General features: G+C 41.7%; 1 protein-coding gene across 7 annotated transcripts in view; it reads left to right on the top strand.

The window, feature by feature from the left end:
• Positions 1 to 24,879, top strand: part of NEO1 (neogenin 1) — a 360,999-nt gene that overhangs the window by 315,395 nt on the left and 20,725 nt on the right. For 4 of the 7 annotated variants that reach the window (XM_054716716.1, XM_054716721.1, XM_054716718.1 and 1 more), the window contains 6 exons: positions 14,650 to 14,873; positions 14,956 to 15,094; positions 16,997 to 17,104; positions 18,555 to 18,749; positions 19,384 to 19,416; positions 22,776 to 22,844. In XM_054716716.1, the coding sequence (XP_054572691.1) occupies positions 14,650 to 14,873; positions 14,956 to 15,094; positions 16,997 to 17,104; positions 18,555 to 18,749; positions 19,384 to 19,416; positions 22,776 to 22,844 (768 nt within the window). The remainder of the gene's footprint in view (positions 1 to 14,649; positions 14,874 to 14,955; positions 15,095 to 16,996; positions 17,105 to 18,554; positions 18,750 to 19,383; positions 19,417 to 22,775; positions 22,845 to 24,879) is intronic. The other 3 variants (XM_054716717.1, XM_054716720.1, XM_054716719.1) reach the window with 3 other exon arrangements.

The raw sequence follows: 24,879 nt of genomic DNA, 5'->3' as shown, positions 1-24,879 counted from the left end.
GATGGTTTCTTTTGCTGTGCAGAAGCTTTTTATTTTGATGTAGTCACATTTGTTTATTTTCTCTTTAGTTTCCATTGCCCTAGGAGCTGTATCGGTGAAGAGATTGCTTCGGCATATGTCTGAGATTTTGCTGCCTCTGGATTTCTCTAATATTTTTATTGTTTCTTGTCTTATGTTTAAGTTCTTTATCCATTTTGAGTTTATTTTTGTGTATGCTATAAGTTGGTGGTCTAGTTACATTTTTTTGCATGTATCTGTCCAATTTTCCCAAAACCATTTATTGAAGAGACTGTCTTGATTCCATTGTATACTCTTGCCTCCTTTCTCAAATATTAATAGAGCATAGTGATTTGGGTCAATTTCTGGGTTCTCTATTCTATTCCATTGGTCTAAATGTCTGTTCTTATGCCAGTACCAGGCAGTTTTGAGAACAGCTACTTTGTAATACAGCTTGAAATCTGGTATTGAGATCCCTCCCTACGTGGTTCTTCTTTCTCAGGATTGCAGCAGCTATTCAGGATCTTTTTTTATTTAGATGAATTTTTTATTTAGATGAATTTTCGTTCTAGGTCTGTGAAATATGCCGTTCATATTTTAATGGGGAGTGCATTGAAACTATAGACTGTTTTGGGTAGTATGGGCATTTTCATGATGTTGATTCTACCAATCCATGAACATGGTATGCTCTTCCATCTATTTATGTCTTACTCTATCTCTTTTGTCAACGTCCTCTAGTTTTCTGAGTAGAGGTCTTTTACCTCCTTAGTTAAGTTTATTCCTAGGTATCTTAATTTTTTTTTATTTTATTTATTTTATTTTTTTTTTGGTGAATGGTAAATGGTATTGTTTCTTTAATCTCTCTTCCTGTAAGTTCACTATTGATGTATAAAAATGCCATAGATTTCTTGGCCTTAATTTTGTATCCTGCTACATTGCCAAATTCATTTAATAAGTCTAATAATTTTTTGATGGAGTCTTTAGGGTTTTCTATGAACAGTATCGTGTCATCTGGGAATAATGTCAATTTTACATCTTCTTTTCCATTTTGGATGCCATTTATTTCTTCTTCTTGTCTGATTTGATGTGGCTAGCACTTCCAGTACTCTGTTGAACAGGAGTGGTGAAAGCGAGCATCCCTGTTTGTCCCTGTTCTTAGGGGAAACAATTTTAGTTTTTGCCCATTGAGTATGATGTTGGCTGTAGGTTTGTCATCTAAGGCGTCTATTATGTTGAGGTATGATCCCTCTATTCCCACTTTGCTGAGAGTTTTTATCAGAAAGGGGTGTTGGACTTTGTCAAATGCCTTTTCTGCATCAATTGATATGATTATGTGATTTATGTCTCTCATTTTGTTTATATGATGTATCATGTTTATTGATTTGCAGATATTTTACCACCCTTGCATCCCTAGAATAAATCTCACTTGGTCATGGAGTATGATCTTTCTAATGCAGTGATGGCGAACCTATGACACGTGTGTCATTTGCGAAATAATGTCTTTTCCTCAAAGTGACACACTACCCGAGTTATGCTCAGTTTTTTGGCAAAGTTTGACACACCAAGCTCAAAAGGTTGCCTATCACTGTTCTAATGTAATGTTGGTTCCAGATTGCTAGAATCTTATTGAGGATTTTAGCATCTATGTTCATCAGGGATATTAGCCTGTAATTCTCTTTCTTTGTGGTGTCTTTATCTGGTTTGGGGATTAGGGTAATGCTGGCTTCATAGAAAGAGCTTGGAAGTGTGCCTTCCTCTTGAATTTTTTGGAAAAGTCTGAGGATAGGTTTTAGTTCTTCTTTGAATGTTCTTTAAAACTACCCTGTGAAGCCATCTGGTCCAGGGCTTTTGTTTGCTGGAAGCTTTTTGATTACTGTTTCAATTTCATCAGTAGTTATCGGCCTATTCAGGTTTTTTTAATCTTCCTGATTGAGTTTTAGAAGCTTGTATTTTTCTATGAATGTGTCCATTTCGTCGAGGTTGTCCAGTTTGTTCAAGTAGAGTTGCTCGTATTATTTTTTTCACAATCCTTTGTATATCTGTGGGGTCAGTTATTACATCACCTATATCATTTCTCTTTTTATTTATTTGGGCCCTCTCTTTGTTTCTTGGTGAGCATGGTTAGAGGTTCATCAGTCTTGTTTATCCTTTCAAAGAACCAGCTCTTGGTTTCATTGATCATTTGTATTTCTTTTTTGTCTCTATGTTATTTATTTCTGCTCTGATCTTTATTATCTTCCTTCTCGTTACTTGGGCTTTTCTTGTTGCTCTCTTTCTAATTCTTTAAGTTGCACCGTTAGGTAATTTATTACCATTTTTTCTTGTTTTTTTGAGGTAGGCTTGTAGGGCTATGAACTTCCCTCTCAGGACTGCTTTCATTGTGTCCCAAAGATTTTGGATTGTTGTGTTTTCATTGTCATTTGTTTTCATGATGCTTTTTATTTCTTCTTTGGTAACCCAATCATTGTTTACTAGCATGCTATTTGGCCTGCAGGTGTTTGATTTTTTTTTTCGTTGTTTTTATTGTAGTTGATTTCCAGTTTTATGCCATTGTGATCTGAGAAGATGTTTGATATGATTTCTATCTTCTTGAATTTGAAGAGACTTTGTTTGTGTCATAATATGTGGTCTAGCTTTGAAAATGACCCATGTGCACTTGAGGAGAATGTATATTCTGTAGCTTTGGGGTGAAATGTTATGAAGATGTCAATTAAGTCCATCTGATCTAGTGAGTCATTTAGGGTTGCTGTTTCTTTGGTGATTTTTTGTTTAGAGGATTTGTCCAGTGGTGTCAGTGGGGTACTTAAGTCCCCTACTGTGATTGTATTACTATCGATCTCTCCCTTGATATCTTCCACAAGTTGTTTTATGTATTTGGCTGCTCCTGTATTGGGTGCATATGTGTTTACCAGAGTTACATCCTCTTGTTGAATTGCTCCCTTTAGTATTATGAAGTGACCTTCCTTATCACTTGTTATGGCCTTTACTTTGAGGTCTATTTTGTCAGATATAAGTATTGCAATCCCAACTTTTTTCTCATTTCAATTTGCCTGAAAATTTTTTCCCCATCCCTTCATTATCAGTCTGTGTGAATCCTTTGTTCTGACTTGGGTCTCTTGCAGACAGCAAACATATGGGTCATGTTTTCTTATCCATTCAGCTACCTATGTCTTTTGATTGGAGCATTTAATCCATTTACGTTTAATGTTACTATTGATAAGTATTTATTTGTCATCATTTTTATTCTTAATGTTTGTGTTCCTTCTTGCCTTTCTTTTTTACTTTTTACAGCAGCCCTGTTAGCATTTCTTGCATTGCCTTTTTTTGTCTCTGAAGCTCATGATTCCACCTTCAATTTTGAATGATAACCTTGATGGGTATAGTATTCTTAGATTCAGAACCTTGCTTTGCACTTTGTGTATTTCATTTCATTCCCTTCTGGCCTAGTATGTTTCTGTTGAGAAATCAGTTGATATTCTAATGGTAGATCCCTTGTAGGTAACTTTCTGTCTCTCTCTGGCAGCTTTTAAGATTCTTACTTTGTTGTTGATATTTGCCAATTTAATTATGATGTGTCTTGGTGTTGGTCTTTTTGGGTTCATCTTGTTTGGGACTCTGTGTGCTTCTTGGACTTGCATAGTTTTTTTCTTGCCAATATCAGGAAAGTTTTCTGTCATTATTTCTTCAAACAGGTTTTCTATTCCTTGTTCAGTTTCCTCTCCTTCTGGTACCCCTATTCGGATGTTGTTTCATTTTGTGTTGTCTCCTCTTGCTTTTTAAATTTTCTTTCCAGTTGTTGCTGTGTTTGTGTGCTTTTTCCTACCTTGTCTTCTAATTTGCTGATATGGTCCTCAGCCTCTTCTAGTCCACTGTTTAAGTTTTCCATTGTGTTCTTTATTGCAGCTGTGTCATTCTTTATTTCCTCTTGGTTCCTTTTTATGTTGGTGACATTCTCATTTAGCTCCTTATAATTCTTATTGAGTTGTGTATATTTGTCATCCAGCCATTTGAGCATCCTTATAACCATTACTCTGAAATTTTTCTCTGACATGTTATTTGCCTCCATTTTATTTAATTCCCTTTCTGGTGATTTCTCTTTTTCTTTCCTTTGGGGTTTTTTTTTTTTGTCTCCCCATTTTTTGCTGTAACATTTTAATTGTTTCTGTATCTTAGATCCAACTGCTTTGCTACCCAGGTTCTTTCAAGTGCAGTTTCAAGTCTCCTGGGCTTGGTGATCTAGCGGAGCTCCCTACTTGACCTATTTGGGTTCTCTTGATGTAGTAAGATCTTTAATGTTAGTTTCTTATTCATGGATGAATTCTTATCTTGGGTTGGCAATGTGACTCACCCCTGGCTTTGTTATGCAAGCTGTTTTGGATGTGAGTGTGGTTCCAGCTCTTGTTGAAAAGGTTGTCTGAGGTCTCACTGGTATGTGCTCACTGTGGGTTCCCAGAGTCCACAGCTTGGGAGGAAGGAGTCTTTGGGCCTGATGCTCAAGGTACTGTAGCTTTGGCCAATGTGGTGGGACTCTTGCTGAATTACCGTCACTCTGCAACTCACTACGAGGGGCCCAGGGCCTGTGACAGTGGGGGGTGGGTGTCTCATAGTCTGTGGTTGAGGCATTGGGACTCTGGCAAAAGTGATTTCCCTCTCTGAATCACGAGGGAGTTCAGGATCCAGCAGCTGGGGATGTGGGAATCTTGGTGTCTGTGGCTGAAACAGTGTGACCTTGTCTTGGGAGGCAAGTCCTCAGTAATTAATCAAGCTGTGCAGAGGTAGGTAGCCGGGAGAGGGATGTCATGGCTCCTACTGATGGAGCCGTGTGTCCTTGGTTAGAGAGGCACACGCCCTTTGGCAGCACACAGAGGCCCAGGATCCATCTGCAATGGATGCAGCCCACATGCTGGATGGGAGTGATTGTGATGTGCCACTGGCCCTTTGAAGGGAGAAGTCCCAGTTTCTTCTTCAGGGGATATGTGCCCTTGGTTGGATACACGCACCCAGAGGCACCCTGGAGCCATCTGCTTGGGCAGTGGGCTTAGGGGACCCTGTGCTGGGGCAGCACTACCGCAGGGACTGGATGCGAGCGGCTGGGGTTGTGCCTTGCAGTGGTTCAGAGAAGCACCCAAGGGCCGCCTGCCAGGGCAATGGGATCAGGGGTTTTGTGCACTGCAGAAAATCGGTGCGACTGCAGTGACCGGAGGTCGGCAGCTGAGGAGTGGGAAGTCCGAGTTTCTGCTGCGGGGCCTTGAGCCCTTGGTTGGATACCAGTGCGCCTAGTGGCAGCTCACAGAGGCACCCGGGAGTTGCCTGCTGGGGCAGTGTCCTCAGGGTGCCTGCATGCTGAAACCACGCAACGTGGTGTCTGATGTCTGTGGGTAGGCAGCCGTGAAGGGGGACGTCCAAATTTCTACTGTCGGGGCCGTGCACCCTTGTTTGGATATGAGCACACCCAGCTGAGCTCAAGGAGGCACCCAGAAGCCTCCTGTAGGAGCAGTGGGCTCAGTAGGCGCAACTACGGTGTCCAGAGGTCAGCAGCCAGGTAGGGGGGTGTCCCAATTTTTGGTGCCTTGCGCCCTTGGTTGAACTAGGTCATGACCAGTGGGGACTCACAGAGGCACCCAAGAGCTGCCTTTGGGGTGATGGGCTCAGGAGGCCTGTATCCTTGAAAAGCGTGACTGTGGTGTCCTGAGGTCGGCAGCTGTGAAGTGGGAAGACTCAGTTTTTGCTCCTGCATCCTTGGTTGAATTCGCACACGTTCAGTGGTGGCTCACAGAGGTACCCCAGGGCTGATTGCCAGGGAAGTGCACTCGGATAGGCCCTTGCACTGAAGCCACATGACTGAGGTGTCTGTTGGCAGGCAGCCAGGAATGGGGGAAGTCCGAATTTCTACTGCCAGGGGCCTTGTGCCTTTGGTTGGGTTCACACGCGCGCCCAGTGGCGGGGCGTTCATGCACTCAGAGTGGCCCTGGCACTGAAGCTGCACCACCCCGGTGTCTGTGGGCAGGTATTCAGGAAGGGGAAATTCAGAATTTCTACTGCAGGGGCAGTGAGCCCTTGTTTGGATAGGAGCAAGCCCAGCGGTGGCACCCAAGAGCTGCCTTTGGGGTGATGGGCTCAGGAGGCCTGTATCCTTGAAAAGCGTGACTGTGGCATCAGGAGGTCGGCCACTGGGGAGAGGAGAAGTCGCACTTACTGCTGCAGGAGCGTGCACCTTGGAGGTGGAGGTCCTAGGGTCTAAAGGTCTGTGGTGCAGCATGATTTTGGCTGGAGTGGCAGCAGGGTCACAGCAGTGTCCAAGGTCTGTCTGGGTGGTGGTACTGATGAGTTCCTAGAAGAGGCCGCTCTCCCCTTCAAGATGGCGTGCACTCTGTACCCTAGCCCCGCAGCCCAGGGAGTGCCCGCAGCAGTGGTAGTCTCTCCCTGTCCAGGAGAGCCTGGTCTGCCAGCCCCTGCTACTCCTGCCAGATTTAACTTTCCCTCCCTCACTCACACACCCACCACACACATCCACACACTCTCCTCTCACCCCCTCACTCACTCACACCCTCTCCCTCACCTCCGTCCTGCCCGCTGCCATCTTCTGCCCCCTCAGTGTTAGGTTTTCTTGATATAGTGTTGCCTTTATCATTATAAAGTGTCCATCTTTTTCTCTTGTTATCTTGAAATCTGTTTTGTCAGATTTAAGTGTGGGTACACCTACTTTTTTGTGGATGTTATCTGCTTGGAGAATCATTTTCCACCCTTTACTTTGAATCTACCTTTGTCTTTGCTGCTCAGATGTGTCTCTTGAGGGCAGCATATGGTTGGGTTTGGGTTTTGATCCACTCTGTGTCACTTTACTGGTAAATTCAGACCATTAACATTTAGGCCAGTGATGGGAAACCTTGTGAGCTTGGTGTGTCAAACATCGCCAAAAAACTGAGCATAACTCGGGTAGTGTGTCACTTTGAGGAAAAAACATTATTTCGCAAATGTTTCATCCTCAGGAGCAGCAAATGTTTCATCCTCGGCATGTGGCCGCGTGTCATCAGAAATGGCTACGTGTGTCATAGCTTCGCCATCACTGATTTAGGGTAATTATTGTTGTATGAGGATTTCCTATAGCTATTTTATCTTTTGTTTTCTGGTAGCTCTGTGCCTCCATTGGTTCTTCTTCTTTATGCTTCTATCTTTTGTTTTTGTTTGGTAGTATTTCACTCATCTTTTCTCTTTTCTAAGCTATATGTCCTGTTTGGGGATTTTTGTTGTGTGGTTGACATTAGGTTTATAAAAAATGAAGTTGCTTATATACTGTAGTTTTTTTTTCCCCATTTGAGTGCATCTGATCTTCATCTTCCTTTGGCAGTTCAGACCTTTCTACCTTCCCCTTGTATGTTTTTGTTGTCACAAATTATCCCTATTTATGCTGTAAGTTTTTTTATTATCTTACTTGTAGTGTTGTGACTTCATGTTCTTTGTTTCAGGTAGAATAGGTCCCTTGAGTATTTCCTGCAATGGAGGTTTTCTGGTGACAAAATCCCTCAGCTTCTCCATGTCTTGGAACATCCTTATTTCATATTTAAAGGATAATATTGCTGGATATATTATTTGTGGCAGGTAATTTCTTTCAGATGCTTGAATATTTGGTTCCACTCTATTCTGTCTTGCAGAGTTTCTGATGAGAAGTCAGATGAGATTCTGGTGGGTTTTCCTTTATAGGTCACTTCCTTCTTTTCCTTAGCTGCTTTGCGGATTTTTTCTTTGTCACTAATTTGTGTGTGTGGGTTAGACAGCATATATATGGGTCATGTTTTCTTATCTACTCAGCTACCCTATGTCTTTTGATTGGGGCATTTAATCCATTTATATTCAAAGTTATTATTGATAGGTACTTGTTTGTCGCCATTTTTATTCTTTTTTTTTTCTTTTTTTAAATTAATTAATTTTTTTAATAAATCTTTATTGTTCCGATTTTTACAATTGTTCCTCTTTTTCTCCCCATAGCTCCCCTCCACCCGGTTCCCACCCCACTCTCTGCCTTTACCTCCCCCCCACTGTCCTCATCCATAGGTGTACAATTTTTGTCCATTTCCTTCCTACACCCCCCACACTCCTTTCCTCCCAAGAATTGTCAGTCCACTCCCTTTCTATGCCCCTGATTCTGTTATATTCACCAGTTTATTCTGTTCATCAGATTTTTTTATTCACTTGATTTTAAGACTCACTTTTTGATAGATATGTATTTGTTGTTCATAATTTTTATCTTTACCTTTTTCTTCTTCTCAAAGAATACCTTTCAGCATTTCATATAATACTGGTTTGGTGGTGATGAACTCCTTTAGCTTTTTCTTATCTGTGAAGCTCTTTATCTGACCTTCAATTCTGAATGATAGCTTTGCTGGGTAGAGTAATCCTGGTTGTAGATTCTTGCTATTCATCACTTTGAATATTTCTTGCCACTCCCATCTGGCCTGCATAGTTTCTGTTGAGAAATCAGCTGACAATCGTATGGGTGCTCCCTTGTAGGTAATTAACTGTTTTTCTCTTGCTGCTTTTAATATTCTCTCTTTGTCTTTTGCTCTTGGCATTTTAATTATGATGTGTCTTGGTGTGGTCCTCTTTGGATTCCTTTTGTTTGGGGTTCTCTGCACTTCCTGGACTTGTAAGTCTATTTCTTTCACCATGTCGGGAAGTTTTCTGTTATTATTTCTTCAAATAGGTTTTCAATATCTTCCTCTCTCTCTTCTTCTGGCACCCCCATAATTCTGATGTTAGTATGCTTGAATTTGTCCCAGAGGCTACTTAACACTATCTTCATATTTTTGGATTCTTTTTTCTTTTTGATTTTCCAGTTGAGTGTTTTTTGCTTCTTTGTATTTCAAATCTTTGACTTGATTCTTGGCGATCCTCTAGTCTTCTGTTAGATCTCTCTATAATATTTTTTATTTCAGTCAGTGTATGCTTAATTTCTAGTTGGTCCTTTCTCATATCCTCGAGGGTCTCGCTAAATTTATCAGCCTTTTCTAGAAAATTCTTGAAAAACCTTATAACCGTGGTTTTGAACTCTATATCCAGTCTTTTGCTTTCCTCCATTTCTTTCATTTCTGATCTGTTTTTTTGTCTCTGCATTTTGGCTGCTTTCCTGTGTTGATAGAGTGGCTTTGTGTGCTAGGTGTCCTATAGGGCCCAGTGGCTCAGCCTTCCCAGTTACCTGAGGTGGACACTCTTGGTGCACCCCTTTGTGGGCTGTTGCACAGTCTTGTTGTAGTTAAGCCTTGATTGTTGTTGGTATCACTGGGAGGAATTGACCTCCAGGCCAATTGGCTGTGAGGATCAGCTGTGTCTACGCTGGGAGAACTTCTGTGCTGGAGACACCCTTATGAGACAATATTGGCAAAAGCCTCTATGCTCAGCTTGGATGGGGCGGAGTCTCAGAGCGGAGCACACAGCACCAGTTTCCCGCCAGCCCTGCCCTAATAGGCCCCTGTGTCTCAGTGTCCCGTGATAATCGCTGCAAGCACCTCTGAGAGAAAGCCGCCCTCAAGTTCTGCCCACTTCCAGACAGTCCAGTTTCTCCCTGAAAGAGTCTGGGTCCCCAGAGTCTCGCCCGGAACTGGAATTCAGTGCAGTCTGGAGCTTTTATCTCCCTCCCACTTGAGAAAGGCAGCTGCATACTCAGCCACCCGCCCTCTCCACCTGCATGCCTCGGTATCTCTGCCCTCTGCAGTTCCTCTGAGTCTCAGCGTGCTTTTCTCCCTCCTGACAGTCCAGCCTCTCCCCCAATGAATCTGGGTCCCCAGAGTCTCGCCCGGAACTGGAGTTCAGCGCAGTCAGGAGCTTTTGTCTCCCTCCCACTTGAGAAAGCCAGCCACACACTCAGCCGCCAGTCCTCTCCTTGCGCGCGCGTCTCAGTACCTCTGCCTCCTGCAGCTCCTCTGACTCTCAGTGCTTTTCTCTTTCCTTCTAGTTGTAGAATTTCCACTCAGCCAGCCTTCCTGTGGTTCTGGATGATGTCTGTTTTGTCTTTTAGTTGTAGTTTTGAAATTGTTGTGTGAGGCAGTAGTTTAGCTTTTTACCTATGCCGCCATCTTGATTTCACTTGTGTTCCTTCTTCCCTTCCTATTTCTTCTTTTTACAGCAGACCCTTTAGCATTTCTTGCATTGCTGGTTTGGTGGAAATAAATTCCCTTAGTCCTTTTTTGTCTGTGAAGCTCCTGATTTCATCCTCAATTTTGATTGATAGCCTTGCTGGGAGGTGTATTCTTGGATTCAGACGCTTGCTTTGCATGACTTCGTATATTTCATTCCATTCCCTTCTGGCCTGATGTGTTTCTGTTGATAAATCAGTCACTAGTCTGATGGGGGATCCTTTGTAGGTAACTTTCTGTCTCTCTCTGGCAGCCTTTAAGATTCTTACTTTGTCATTGGTGTTTGCCAATCCTATCTAATAAAGAGGTGATATGCAAATTGACCATCTCTCCGTCTAGTCAGCATCAGGGCCCTGTGATTTCCTTTCTTTATCTGAAACACCACCACCATGTGGTCAAAGATGGCCACCCCCATGTGGACATAAGATGGCCGCCACAAGGTGGCCATCAGGGGAGTTGGGAGGGACCAGGCCTGCAAGGGAGGGCAGTTAGGGGTAACCAGGAATGCAGGGGAGGGCAGTTGGGGGCGACCCAACCTGCAGGGAAGGACAGTTGGGGGGTGACCAGGCTGGCAAGGGAGGGCAGTTAGGGATGACCGGGAATGCAGGGGAGGGCAGTTGGGGGCGACCCAACCTGCAGGGAAGGACAGTTGGGGGGGACCAGGCTGGCAAGAGAGGGCAGTTGGGGGCAATCAGGCCAGCAGGGAAGCAGTTAGGCGTCAATCAGACTGGCAGGAGTGTGGTTAGGGAGTGATCAGGCTGGCAGGCAGAAGCAGTTAGGGGCAATCAGACAGGCTGGCAGGCGAGTGGTTGGGAGCCAGCAGTCCTGGATTGTGAAAGGGATGTCCGACTGCCTGTTTAGGCCCAATTTCACCCGGCAGTGGGACATTTCTTGAGGGGTCCCAGATTGGAGAGGGTGCAGGCTGGTCTGAGGGACACACACACACACACACACACACACACACACACACACACATGAATTTCGTGCACCAGGCCTCTAGTTTTATTATAATGTGTCTTGGTGTCGGTCTTTTTGGATTCATCTTGTTTGGGACTATGAGCTTCTTGGATTTGTGTGAGTTTTTTCTTCCCCTATATCAGGTAAGTTTTCTGTCATTATTTCTTCAAACAGGTTTTCTATTCCTTGCTCAGTTTCCTCTCCTTCTGTCACCCTTATTATGCAGTTGTTGTTTTGTTTTATGTTGTCCCAAAGTTCCCTTATGCTCTCCTCCTGTTTTTTAAGTTTTTTTTCTAGATGCTGCTCTGCTTGGATATTTTTCCCCACCTTGTCTTCTAGCTCACTGTTGTGGTCCTCTGCTTCTTCTAGTCTACTGTTAATACTTTCTATTGAGTTCTTTATTGCAGTGATGTCATTTTTCATTTATTCTTGGTTCTTCTTCATTTCCTCTTGGTTCTTACACATGTTGTTGAATTTGTCTTCCATTCTTTCAGCAACCTTATGACCATTGCACTGAATTCTTTCTCTGACAGGTTGCTTGCCTCAATTTCTTTTACTGCCTTTTCTGGTGATTCTTCCTTTTCTTTTGTATGTGGGCTGTTTCTTTGTCGCCCCATGGTCACTCCTCTCTGTATGTCTGGTTATGTAGCTCTCTCTGTCCTGCATTGACTGTGTTTAATTCACCAGTTCTGGATGGATATTAATTGATTCTGCTGTTCCTTCTCTCTGCTTTGTGAGAAGGCGTAGGGCTCGTCCGCATATTCACGCCGCTTTGTCTCCTTCTGGACAGACTTTCTAGATGCCCGCAGTTGGAGATGCTGAAGTCTTGGTGTTCCTGGGTTCGCAGCTGAGGCAGCTTGTCCCTGGGGGTTGTGGTTGTAGGGTCCTGGGAGGTATCGGAGGTCTCCCCGGTTGAAGGTAAGGCTGGGCTTCAGATCACTGCCACTCTCCCCTTCAAGATGGCGGGGTCTCCACAGCAGAGTTGACCGCTCCAGGAGAGATTTCAGCAGCAGTAGAGACTGCCCAGCCAGGGGAACCCCGTCCTGCAGTCCCCAACAATTCCTTGGAATATAGCTGTCCCTCACTCCCAAATACAGACACTCCCTGCACTTCCACGCACTCTCCTTTTTTTCTTTCACTTACACACTATCTTGCAGCTCACCGTCCCATTAGCAGCCATCTTCTGTTACTAATTTTTGACAGCTTCACTAACAAGTGCCTTGAATTGGGGCTCTTTGGATTGAGGTAATTAGGTGTTCTGTTTGCTTCTTGAATTCGAGGATCTAGTTCTTTCCATAGATTTGGGGAGTTCTTGTCCACTATTTGTTTCTCCATTCCCTGCTCTCTTTCTTCCTCCTCCACAATGCCTGTGATTCTGATGTTACTGTTTCCAATGGAATCCGATAGGTCTAACAGAGCTCTTTCATTTTTCTTTAATCTCACATCTCTCTCTTCCCTCTACATAATTTTTTTATTCCGGTCTTCAATATCACTAGTTCTTTCCTCTAATTGGTTGGTTCTGTTTTCTATGCTCAACAGTTTACTCTTAATCTCCTTAATTGCCTGCTTCATTTCCAGTTATTCTGATAGATTCGTTTTTAAAGTTTCAATTTCCTTGGAGAAATACTCATTTTGTTCACTGATTTGTTTTCTGAGTGTACTGAATTGCTTGTCAGTATTTTCTTGCATCTCATTGAGTATTTTTTAGAACTGCAATCTTGAAATCTCTGTCATTTATATCAGCAGTCACCAATCAGTGGTCTGCGGACCACTGGTGGCCCATGAGGTCTGAGAAGTTGGTGACCGCTGAGTTATAGCACATAATTCCATGTGTTCCAGTCTACTTTCTGGGGATTTTTAATTTTCTTTCTGGTCATCATTCAGTGGTTCTTCATGGTATTTGCTGCCCTCCTCTGTTTTCGCATTTGTCTCCTAGAAGGTCTTTCTACTATCTTCCAGTAGATGGCACTTGAATCAAAAGATTTTTACCTCTGTGATCTCCCAGATTTGAGCCTCTGCAACTTGGGACAGTACAGCTGTGCTGCTTGGGGATGAGGTTTGTTTTGCCCTCACTGTAATGGCGACCCATTACCTCTGTTTGTCTGGCCCATGCACCCATCCTGGGGTTCAGTCACAGAAGGAAACAGCAATTCTATTGCAGCAGCTCTTGGTTTATAGATACTGTGCTCCTGGAGCCAAGTCCAAGGGCAATGGGAGACAAGTTTTGGCCGTCTAGTCAGCATCAGGGCCCTGTGATTTCCTTTCTTTATCTGAAACACCACCAGCAGGCCCAGCAGTGGGGAGCTGCATGGCAGCACTCCGTGCTCTGTTGGGCCAGTGTCTGCAAACTCAGTCACTGTTCTGTCTCCTGGCGGCTTGCAGATATGCACGCACAACTCAGACCCTATTAGCTCTGGCTGTTGGTAGCTCTCTGCTTGCCAATTGCAGCTTGCAGATTGCCCTGCTGTCTTCCTCCCCTGCCCCCCGCCCCCTTCACAGGGGCTGAAGGAAATGGCTGCTACAGCCACCCTGGCCAGGCTCTGAGTTCCCCCCTGAGCTGAAGGCCTGCGTATGTAGTCTATGTCTGCACTTTCCTCCCTTCTCATCTCTCCATTTATCCCCGAATGCCCACCTTTATTTAGGTGTTTCAGTGTGCAGGTCTCCCAGGCATGCATCTGTGTTGATCAGGGACTTTTTTGTTGAATTATAGACGGTTAACTTGTTGAAATGTCAGGGGGATAGGAAAAGATATGCTCTTATGCTTATGCTGCCATTCCTCTGACGTCACTCTCTGGCCTCTGTTTTGATGAGAATGTGTCTGTTGCCTATGGCACAGGACAGCACATGAGAATAGACTTCCCATTCTGTCAGATAAGTACTCTGGTTTCTAAAGTTATAAAGACCGTGTCAGTTGAATCCATAACCATGGCATTTTTCATAACTTATTGGGATTCATCAATGGATTGTTTTCTGACTGTACTGGAAAAAGTATAGCAGGACATCAGCAGATCTAAACTGAACGCTGTGTGGTTATCAGATACCCTGATTACCAAGGCCTGGCTGACATTCAGGACTCGGGTTTTGAGAGTAGCATCTTTACATGTCTGGTGATAGGCATTGATAAGCCATATCCCAAAAACTCAGCCAGTCACTAGAATATCAAATTAGATCATGAACTTTGCGTTACTTGCTTAGAAATTATAACCTTAATTTTAAAAGCAATTTTTATCTTTTCATGATTTTGTTTGGACAAACAGTAGAATTTTCAAGTAATATAAAGAAAATCCAAGTATGAATATGTTAATGTAATCACTGGATTATCTAATTTTAATACACCTACAGAATACAGTAGAAAATATATGCTTAATTAGTATTTTTCTAGACATTTTCCTGAAAGAACACAAGTGGAAATATTCTTTTAAATGAATGATGGTTATCTATTAACTCTGGATTCTCTTTCTCTTTCTTCATTTCTCACCTTTCATTCCATTATATTATCCTGCATTTTCCTTTTATTTTTGTTTCTGTTAAATGCCACTTCCCTTTTTAATTACTTTTTACCCAGACACTTCTGAGGTTGATTTATTTGTTATTAATGCTCCATACACTCCAGTGCCAGATCCCACTCCCATGATGCCACCAGTGGGAGTCCAAGCTTCCATTCTGAGTCATGATACCATAAGGATTACGTGGGCGGACAATTCACTGCCCAAACACCAGAAGATTACAGACTCTCGGTACTACACAGTCCGATGGAAAACCAACATCCCAGCAAACACCAAGTATAAGGTACTGGCACATGTGCTCTGGGTAAGAAAAGCTAAATATGGATATTTCCTCAATCTAAAGTTCTTGAATCATGTATTTCCAGAATGCAAATGCAACGACTTTGAGTTACTTGGTGACTGGTTTAAAAGCAAATACACTCTATGAATTCTCTGTGATGGTGACCAAAGGTCGAAGATCAAGCACATGGAGTATGACAGCCCATGGGACCACCTTTGAATTAGGTATGTGTTGTCAGAACCTTAGGTCATATGGCATTTCTTCTCTGCGAGATACGAAAGTCAGTGGAAGTTCCTGCTAATGTTGTGCCACATTTCAAATCATGAGACTTATCACCTCCTTTTACTAACCAAGGAAGAATTGAGTATGTGAATGTATTTACCAAATGCAGTGAGCAACTACAGCTGGAGTTCAATGTTTGATTTTTCAGCTGATGAATTATGGTTTTTTAATCATTGTACAAGAACAATAGCAGGATATTATAATACAAAGTATACTAAATTTCAGGAATCGAGACTTGAGTTCAATCCCAGGTTAGCCATCTACTGAGTGTGATCATAAGCAAGTCATTCGGCCTCTCTAAATCTCCGTTTCTTCCACCTATAAAAGAGGGGTGATCACCTCTGCCTTTCCTACTTTACAGGGTTACTGTTAGGATGAAACAAGGAGCAGCTGGGAAAGCACAGGCTGGTATAAAGCGCTGTGCAGATGGGAGGGGTTCTTGTCATTAGTCCTGCTTTCCGGGTAAACTTGAGAAAGAAAAGATGAAGCGGCCTGCCCTTCACCAAGCAGCTGCAGTGCTGCTTGTGGAGTCTAACACTTACCAGTAGCTCTCTTGCCAACCAATTAGTGTCTTGTAAAATCTCTCACTGGAGTACCCTTAGGGTTTTGTCTGTAAGTAAACATGAAAGAGAAAAGACAAGTAAGCAAACTAAGGGAGTTCTGTGTGCTTTTTGCTTACCTGTAGGCCTGCTCTTCTGCTGCTTATACTTCCCCAGCATGAAGCCATGTGTAACTATTGGTAGTCTCTATCTATTCTAGCCCCTGTTTTTTTCTCTCTCCTGTGTACAAATAATGAAAAAATGGAGGTGTAGTATCTCCCCAGAAGGCTGTCACTAATGTTTTTGTTTTCTGAACAGTGGGTTATACATCCTACAGAGAAAAGGGTTTGGATTTGGAGAGCTAGAAATACAGTGCACAAAAGCTTACATGGACCTTGAGTTTGCTTTCTTGGACAGTTTTAAGAATATCTTTTTGCTTTAATTCCAACCCATTAGCTAATAAATGACATTATGTATTTCCTTTTGCATTGGATGTTTGCATTTCACCAGTCTTTCTTCCATTTTTATACCAGGAGGAGGCTAGCACTGTAGGAAGAGAAAATTTAAGGGTGTTCTTAATTTGCTCATTTCCCTGCTACTACATTAAAAGTTTTCAGCCATAACATGGAAACAAGAAATGCAGTCATTTTTATTTTATTGTTGTTTTTTTCTGTTACATAAAGAGCTTTGTATTTCAGAGCAATAAGCTCAAATATTTGACTGTATGTATTTATTGCAAACTTTAAATAATAAACATCAGTTTATAAATCGTGTGTTCTTTGAAGGAATTTGGGGTTTTCAAATATTCGGTTTGGAGAGGCAACTATAAGGTGAGAGAGAAAATTATTTTACATTTAAAAATATCCTAACAAAATAATCCAAATTAGAGGAGAACGTCATCTTGGGGAAATTACATAACTTTTCTCATTTTCAGTGTCTTGATATGCTAAGTAGGGATAGTGGTAACTACCTTTCAAGTTGCCGTAAACATGAAGTGAAAAATTACTTTTAAAATGCCTGGCATATATTGCCTTTTTTATTTCCCTACCTACTTACCATACATATCCCTTGCCCCAGCCAGAATGCCAATTCTGTATCTTTATAGTGTGGCATTCTCTCTGATATTTTGCATATTCTTCTTTTTATTGGAGCTATTTATAGGTAGACTGTAAGTTCTTTGAAGTCAGGAGGCTTTATCTTTTTTGCCTTAAACCCTTGATTATGACTTATAAATGGAAAGGGTTGAGGAAATGGTGAATAAAATTGAAATGGACAGGAATTATTAAAAGTATTGTTATTTTGTAGTTCCTACTTCTCCACCCAAGGATGTGACAGTTGTAAGTAAAGAGGGAAAACCTAGGACCATAATTGTAAATTGGCAGCCTCCCTCTGAAGCCAATGGCAAAATTACAGGTAAGATCTTTGAATGTGTGTCTGCCGGGCAGAACACTCCAGGAGAGTTTTGTGTTGGGGAAGTGGGAGTCTGAAGGCTGGCTTGGTCATTTACAAGGTGCTGTGAGTCATAATGGTCATAAAAAGTGGAGCAAGGGGTGCTGCTATTTTCCCACAGGAACATAAAAATGAGTCACCAGCTAATGGTTCTAGCTCACTTTGAGAGTCTGATGGGCACAGGTTACGCCAGACAGCCTTTGGATGTAGTGATACCTTATGACATTTATTTTCTTCAGGAAAGCTGTTCTTCTCTGCCTCTGACTGACTACATGACCTGCTTTAGAAATCCCTGCCTAATTCTATAGGGCTATTCCCAATAAACAGAGATTCATCTCTTTTACCCTACAGCCCATTAGACTTTTAATTCCTTTTCCCCCTCCAGGCCTGCTACTTTAGTTCCTGTGCTTTTATAACTAGAGTTAGCAGTTTGAATTGGCCTAGGCCTTTGGAGGGATATGGAATATTTCCTTGGGCTTCTAGAGGAGGAGACCCTTCCACAATAAACATGGTGCCCTTTCCAGCCTTGTCAAGGAGGAAAGGGAGTTAGCTGTTAAATATTCCCCTTGGGACCTCTGCCCAAGGGTATATTGTGTGAGGAACAAAAGTTTGCCTTCTGAAGTTCTTTGGTATGAATAGGGCGGCCTAAGAAAACTAAAAGCATTGTTCTGCTTCAGCTTTCAATAGAAACTCCTTTCCATAAATTCCTGGGCTTTTTTTTTGTTGTTGTCACTTTTTTAGGTTTTTTAATTTGCTTCTTTCATAAAAGAATCAAGCATGACTTGACCTGCATTGCATTGTACTTTGTCTTCAAAGCCCAGTAATATGCACTGGATTGGGTCAGGTAGGCTTGTGCTTGTGGGTCTCTTTGCCTCGGCATGGAGGTTGAGTGCCCTCTGGTGGAAGTTGTCAGGTGACGTTGGGGGTGACTTCTGCCCCAAATCTGGGAGAAATTAACAAAGATTGCTGCCCATCTCCCAGGAATTTTTCTTCTAGGAAGTCACATTGGTGAGAGCTAAAACAGCATATTAGGCCATTATTGCTTTTCAAAACCACATTATTTTAATTGTAGACCTAGGTAAATTATTTAAAAATTAACATGTTGAAGAGATTGGATTATTTTCCTTATATGATTTCTTAGTTTCTGGGGGTATTTAACTGTATTTTCTATCTTTTATTCATTTTATTACTTCAACTGCTGATATAGATAATAACTCACAGCTTGGCACTGTGTAAATTGTGGTTGTCTCTATATTATGTTTAGTGTAGCATTTTGAATGCTTTTTACCATTGCTATTTAATCAGTAACTGGTTCTCTGCTTGTTTGTGCTCTAACATATATCTTTATTGACTTACTGATTGCAAAAGAAAAAGCAGAAATAAGATTTCTTTTCCCATTAACTGCTTTGGACAGGTTACATAATATATTACAGCACGGATGTGAATGCAGAGATACACGATTGGGTTATTGAGCCTGTTGTGGGCAACAGGTTGACTCACCAAATACAAGAGCTAACACTTGACACACCATACTACTTCAAAATCCAGGCTCGGAACTCAAAGGGTATGGGACCCATGTCTGAAGCTGTCCAGTTCAGAACACCGAAAGGTAAGGCTCCACACAGAATGTTTATGTGTCTCTTTAGTGGGACTGTGCTTGCACATGTCACTTTAGCATGTACAGACTATGGATGATATAAGCAGTCTTTATGATGAGCCACAGTGTGTGTATTTATCTCAGACTGATCCCTCACTCACCACTGACCACCAGAGGGGTGCTCCCTAGGTCACTTGCCTGACCAGATCACACAGAAGGGAACTCCTGACTCCAGTCTATTCGAGGCAGTGATGTAGAGCTGTTTACAGTCAGATCAGGTGTGATTCTCTTTTCCTGTACAGAGCAATACCATGTTATTGTGATGGGTGATTCTCTTTCAACACATGCAGGCTCCCAATCGGAAAGACTTAATGTAGACCTTTGTAGGGAGAAAGGGGACCCTTGAAAGAAATTCTAGATAAGAAAGTGAAGATGAAGTATTGAATCAAGTGAGTTTAGGAATAAATTTTAGGAACTGAGTCTCTGGAAATATAGAATATGGTTTCTCTATTTTAAAAAAAAAAAGAGACTCAGTTTGTTTGGAAGTTTGTGGGATTTCTTTTTCCTTTAAAAATTTTGCCTGTCCCATCTTCAAAGCTTGTGATTCTTGCTCTTGTTTTTTCTTCCCCTGTGCTTGGCCTGTTAGCGGACTCCTCTGATAAAATGCCTAATGATCAAGGTAAATGAGTAGATGGCCTCTCTTTCCTTTCCTCTCTTTTGTGACCTATTTATTAGCTTTTTGTTGTTGTTTTTTCTTGTTTTGTTTTTTTTTTCCTTGAAAATCAGTACCATGTGTTAAAAAAACATGTATTTATTGGCCAAAGTGGAGTTGAGTCCATGTTTGAGGCACTTGGGGTATCTGAAAAGCTGGGAGCTAAAATAGACTCGTAGGGACGGAAATTCTCAGTCAAAAAACTGAGTTCTGCAGCTGTAGGAGATTAGCCTTAAGTGTGGGTCCAGTTAGCACAGATATATTGAAATTCTGTAATAATTCAGCCAGGATCAGAGCAAGCATACCAATTTGTAGCATTTAGGATTTTATTTGTATCTCTAAATGAAAAGTTGTAATCAAATCCAGTGAATACCCTATTTTCCTCCTCCCACAAACTATATATAAATTTACCCTACTAAACTATGATTATCCGTGGCAAAATTTGTGCTATTTATTCTGTTACCATAAGCTTGATTAAGAGTTCCTTTTCCATTTCTTCCCTTAAATATATCTGCTTATCTTAAAAGAGGATATAAACAATTTTAAATGGAAACTTAGGAAGAAGCATGAGCCACATTGTCACCATTCTTGAAATTATATGTCAGCAGGGTCTTTCACTGTCGTTGCTGTGGTGGATAACTGTGCTTTGTGATTTTCGTCTGCAAATTCAGCTAAAGTTGGTGTCTGTTTTCTATACTAAGAAAGAACAATAAAAGTAAATTTTATGATTGCTTTCATGGTTTAAGAATGGTTATTAATTATTAGAAATACAGTCTTTGGATCTTGGTTAAAGGCAAGGAAGAGTCAGAACTTGAGGTTTCCAGTTTCAGGGCTTTGGAAATATGTTTGCATTCTATGAGTCTTTTGTTGTACTTTGTAGAAACTGCAAGCATGCTTTTATCTGGGGGTGGGGGTGGGGTGGGGAGGCACCCTAATCATGGTAGAAACTTTGACTTAAGTGTGAGAAAAGAAAAATAACCATCCTGTGTATGCACAAAATATAAATGTGCTTGTTGTTCTTTCCTGGCTTCACTCCATAAGTGCTGCACCACACCTCTGGTATTTAGAATTCTTTGCCCATGTTTACTTTGGTATTTGGTTAATCCTTGGAATTTCTTGTTCATAGGTTAAATTTAAAAGAAAAAGTATTGGGATATGTAGAAATTAAACCAACCAGCTTATTGGCAAAGTGTGTTCTTTAGCATTTTGTTACGTAATAGGATACTTTGGATGGTTTAGCTTAAATGTGGGCTACCTGACAAATAAGGACACTTAAAACTGAAGAGCCTTACAAGTGCTAGGTCATTCCACCAACTAGACTTAATCATAGTGAAAGGAATGGCTGAAATCTTGATGTGTGGTATGTACCATTTGAGAGGAATGGTGGCCACAGAAGTAACAGGATAGAATTACAAGTATGGGCAATTGAAAAGAGACAGTGAGTTAACTTTTAGAATATGCCCTTTTGGATACCCAAGAATTTCTGTTGCCTTTTGGGGTTTTGAACTTTAGGAAACAGAGAAAACATTGTGGGGTTTTTTGTGTGTTTTTGTTTGCTTGTTTGTTTGTGGGGTGTTGTTTTTTTGCCTCTAGATGTACTCTGTTAAATGAACTATGCACAGAAACCTTCACATTTTAATTTCTTTCATTTCCTCCAAGCCTGATAATTTATAGAAGTACTTGACTTTAGCGCTAATGTTTTCCAGAAACACATCTAGTTTATGAATTTCTTGCCAATCTTAATTTATACAAATTACTCCTTTATAAGTTTTTTTCTTTTTTTTTTTTAAATTTCTTTATTGATTAAGGTATCACATTTGTCCTCGTCCCCCCATTCCCATCCCACACCCCTCCCCACACATGCCCCCACCCTCCTGTTGTCCTTAACCGCTGGTTGGGCTCATATGTCTGCACACAAGTCCTTTGGTTGATCTCTCCCCCTTTACCCCCACCCTTCCCTACCCTCCCCCCGAGGCCCGACAGTCTGATCCATGCCTCCTTGTTTCTGGGTCTGTTCTTGTTCATCAGTCTATGTTGTTCATTATTTCCCCTAGACGAGTGAGATCATGTGCTATTAGAAATACACTTATAAGAACCGATAATGAGACAAGCAATAATGGTTATGGTGACAGGCAAATGAATCGGTCTGTAGTGAGTTTCTTTCTGGGCCAACAGTTCTTTTGAGACCCAATTTCAATGTCCAACAGTTCCTTATGTGTACATGTCAGCACTGACATTTCAGTTCTGGATGGTGGACAAATGGTGGTAATGCAGGTCCGACTCTGTCTGGTTTGGTCCTGGGCAACCTGCAGTGATGCACAGCTGCTAACTGCTAGTATGGGAAGGCCACATCAGCGTCTTCTGTTTCTGGACTGCTTCTCTTCTGTCTTCATGGCTGGAGTAGTCCTGTCGATTCCTCTCTGTTGCTAGAATCCACATGGTCTCAGAGTTGTTTTCTGAAAATATACAAACATATTCTCGACCAAAAGTTAATAAAGGAATATTTTCTATAAATTTGACTGGGGATCCTTTTTTAAATAAGTTTTTTCTGAAGCTTCATGCTCTTTGCTTCTGTGAAGAGTAAGATTATATTCTTCCCTAATGATTTATTATGCTTGTAATAATTGTAGTTAATATTTATTGTACATTTACTGGATGTCAGGCAGCACTGATATTTGTGTTTTCTCAGCCTCACTGTGTTCCCTGATGTGGGTTAGGAGACACTGTCCTTTGTGAACAACTAGAACAAAGACTTTGTTTCCCATCTTTGTGTATTTTGTTCACTGAGCAGCAACTGAGACCCCAATTTGAACCTCTACTTGCCTTCCTGCTCCTGCTGAAGGAGAGGCAACTTTATAATTTGAGGAAAGAACCCAATCCCTGCTAGGCCCGCTCAGCATAGGCAGGCCTTGTAAGAGTCTAGTTCTTTATTGCAGAAGCTGATCAAACTGGTCTTCTTGGTCCTTTTCCAAGAGAAGCTCCTTTCGCATCAGTACTCTAAGGCATCTTTCAGAAACGGTTTCCTGGGCTGGAGAAGTGGGGTATGTTCCCAACTTGTGAACAGCGAGTGGCAGTTTAGTTACACACTGGATATAGCCGTGGAAAGGGTGTCAGCCTTTCAGATGCCTCATTGCATAGAAAGCTAGACCTTAGTTTGCTTTGCACAAATAGACTATATTTTCCCCAGTTCATGTGCTACTTCATTTTCTCTTGAACAAAGTAGACTTGAAAATAGTTTTTATATAGAAAATGCTCGTTAGCTGAAGTGGACTTGTAACACCTGTGGGTTGGGTCACTACTGACATGATTTTTTTTTTCTCCTTCAGCCTCAGGGTCTGCAGGAAAAGGAGGCCGGCTGCCCGACCTAGGATCTGACTACAAAACCCCCATGAGCGGTAAAGCCCTTCCTGTGCCCTGCGGCCTGTTGAGGGCATGGCACAATTCTGCTTGACATCTTTAAATGGCCTGTGTCGCTTGTGTGTGGTGGTTGTAGCATGTTGCCTATTTCCTTTTATTTAATAGAGTTAGCTTCAGGCACTTATCTGGCAAATATTTGCTGAATTACTGCAAACCCACTCATTATAGGGTCTGTAAATAAAATTTTTCTTCCACATATCCAACTTAAAATGAGACTAATTCTGAACAAACAAATCTTCCTTTTGCCTACTGCCTCTAGAGAAAAATTAGAATTTTGTTTTCAAAAATAAACTCTAGTGGAATTGGCCATCACCCAAGCCAAAGGAATTCCTCTGAATCATTCATTTCTCCCCAAACTACTTACTATAGAGTTTTTAGTTTGGGAATTCTAAAAAAGTCTTCCTACTCTCCTACCATCCTAAGAGCTGGTGCCTTCTAATTACTTAATGATGGCACCTACTCTTCTACAGAACTTAACCATTTGTAAGTTACTTTCGGACATGAAATCATTTTCAAGCAGGACAAGCAGGTATCATTCCCATTTTAAACATCAAGAGACTCAATGGAGAAGTAATCTGCCTGGATCCACCCACTAATTATGTAAGTCCAGGAACCACAACCCAGGTCTTCTGACATCTCATTGTGCCTACCACATGCAGCTTAAAAAGCACAGGTTCTATTCTAGATGTGGGAATCTGCTATTGGTGAAAATCCATACATGTAGCTGCTAGAAATAAGCCTTATTGTCTCCTCAACCCTGCCAGAGAAACAGGGAAAACAAAGGCCTGTCCCCTGGAAGCTCCTACTCTGACTGTGGAAATAAAATGATCTCTTAATCTCTAGCTATCAATTTAAATAAAATGTGGTACTGCCCTGCCCTGGCGGGGTGGCTCAGTTATTGGAGCATCATCCCATACACCAAAAGGTTGCAGGTTCAATTCCCAGTCAAGGCACATACCTAGGTTGTGGGTTTGATCCCATTAGGGTGCATATGGTAGCAACCAATCAGTGTTTCTCATATCGATGTTTCTCTCTCTCTCCTTCCCTCTCCCTCCCTCTCTCTCCCTCTCTCTCCTTTCTCTCCTCTCCTCTCCCTCCCTCCCTCCCTGTCTATCCCTCCCCCTTTCTCTCTAAAGTCAATAGACATATCCTTGGATGGGGATTTCTTTTAAAAAGGTACTGCCCAGATTTTAGTGAAATGAGCTATTAGGAGAACCAGACAAACTTGCATGCTTCAAGGAATTCTTAGTCTCTGAGTTCTAGGACTTTGTGAGTTTTCTCTCTTGGGATGTATATGTTACATTTATGTGCTCTCCACAATATATTATTCAAGGTTGTGAAAAAAGTAGTTATTTCTTTGTTTTTTTCTTTCATTTATGCATTCATTCATTCACCATTTTTTTAAAGGTTCACGTTCTATATAATAGGCTATGGGAGCCAAAGGAGTGAGTAACAAACTACCTAATAGGGAAAGGGGAAGCTTTGTAGAAAAGGTAACATCTGGCCCAGATTTTAAAGGATGCATAGGAAGTTGCTAAGTGGTCAAGGAGGGGGGCTAACCATTCCAGGAATCAAAAGCAACATGTTCTGCAAAGACCTGGCAATGTAAAACCTGCTCTCCCCCGGGATCACACTGCACAGAGGCAGGATAAGATTCTCAGGTTAGAGAAGGTTAGTTAGAGCCAGCCAGCCTGTCAAAAGCTTAGATGCCAATGCTGATAAATGTGAGCTTCATCCTATAAATGACATGTGTAAGATGTCTGATACTGGTAAACTATGACTTCCATTTATTGAGTATCTACTATTAGTAGACAGTGAAGAATTAGTTAGGGGGAAGAGCATAAACTCAGAAAAGGTGGTTAGAAAGCTGTTGAAATAATTTAGGTAAAGCTTTAAAAATGGCCTGTCATAACATCCCTGGTGAAAAGGTTGATGCTCCCTTTTGGGAGCTCACTCTTACTCTGTCTTAGAAGGGAGATTTTGGTCAGCTCAAAGTTAGAGGTCAAATAAAGT

The sequence above is a fragment of the Eptesicus fuscus genome, chromosome 5 (assembly GCF_027574615.1).
Source record: "Eptesicus fuscus isolate TK198812 chromosome 5, DD_ASM_mEF_20220401, whole genome shotgun sequence".
NCBI classification, from domain to species: domain Eukaryota; kingdom Metazoa; phylum Chordata; class Mammalia; order Chiroptera; family Vespertilionidae; genus Eptesicus; species Eptesicus fuscus.
The sequence above is the reverse complement of the archived record's forward strand: the minus strand, read 5'-3'. Positions and strand labels throughout refer to the sequence as shown.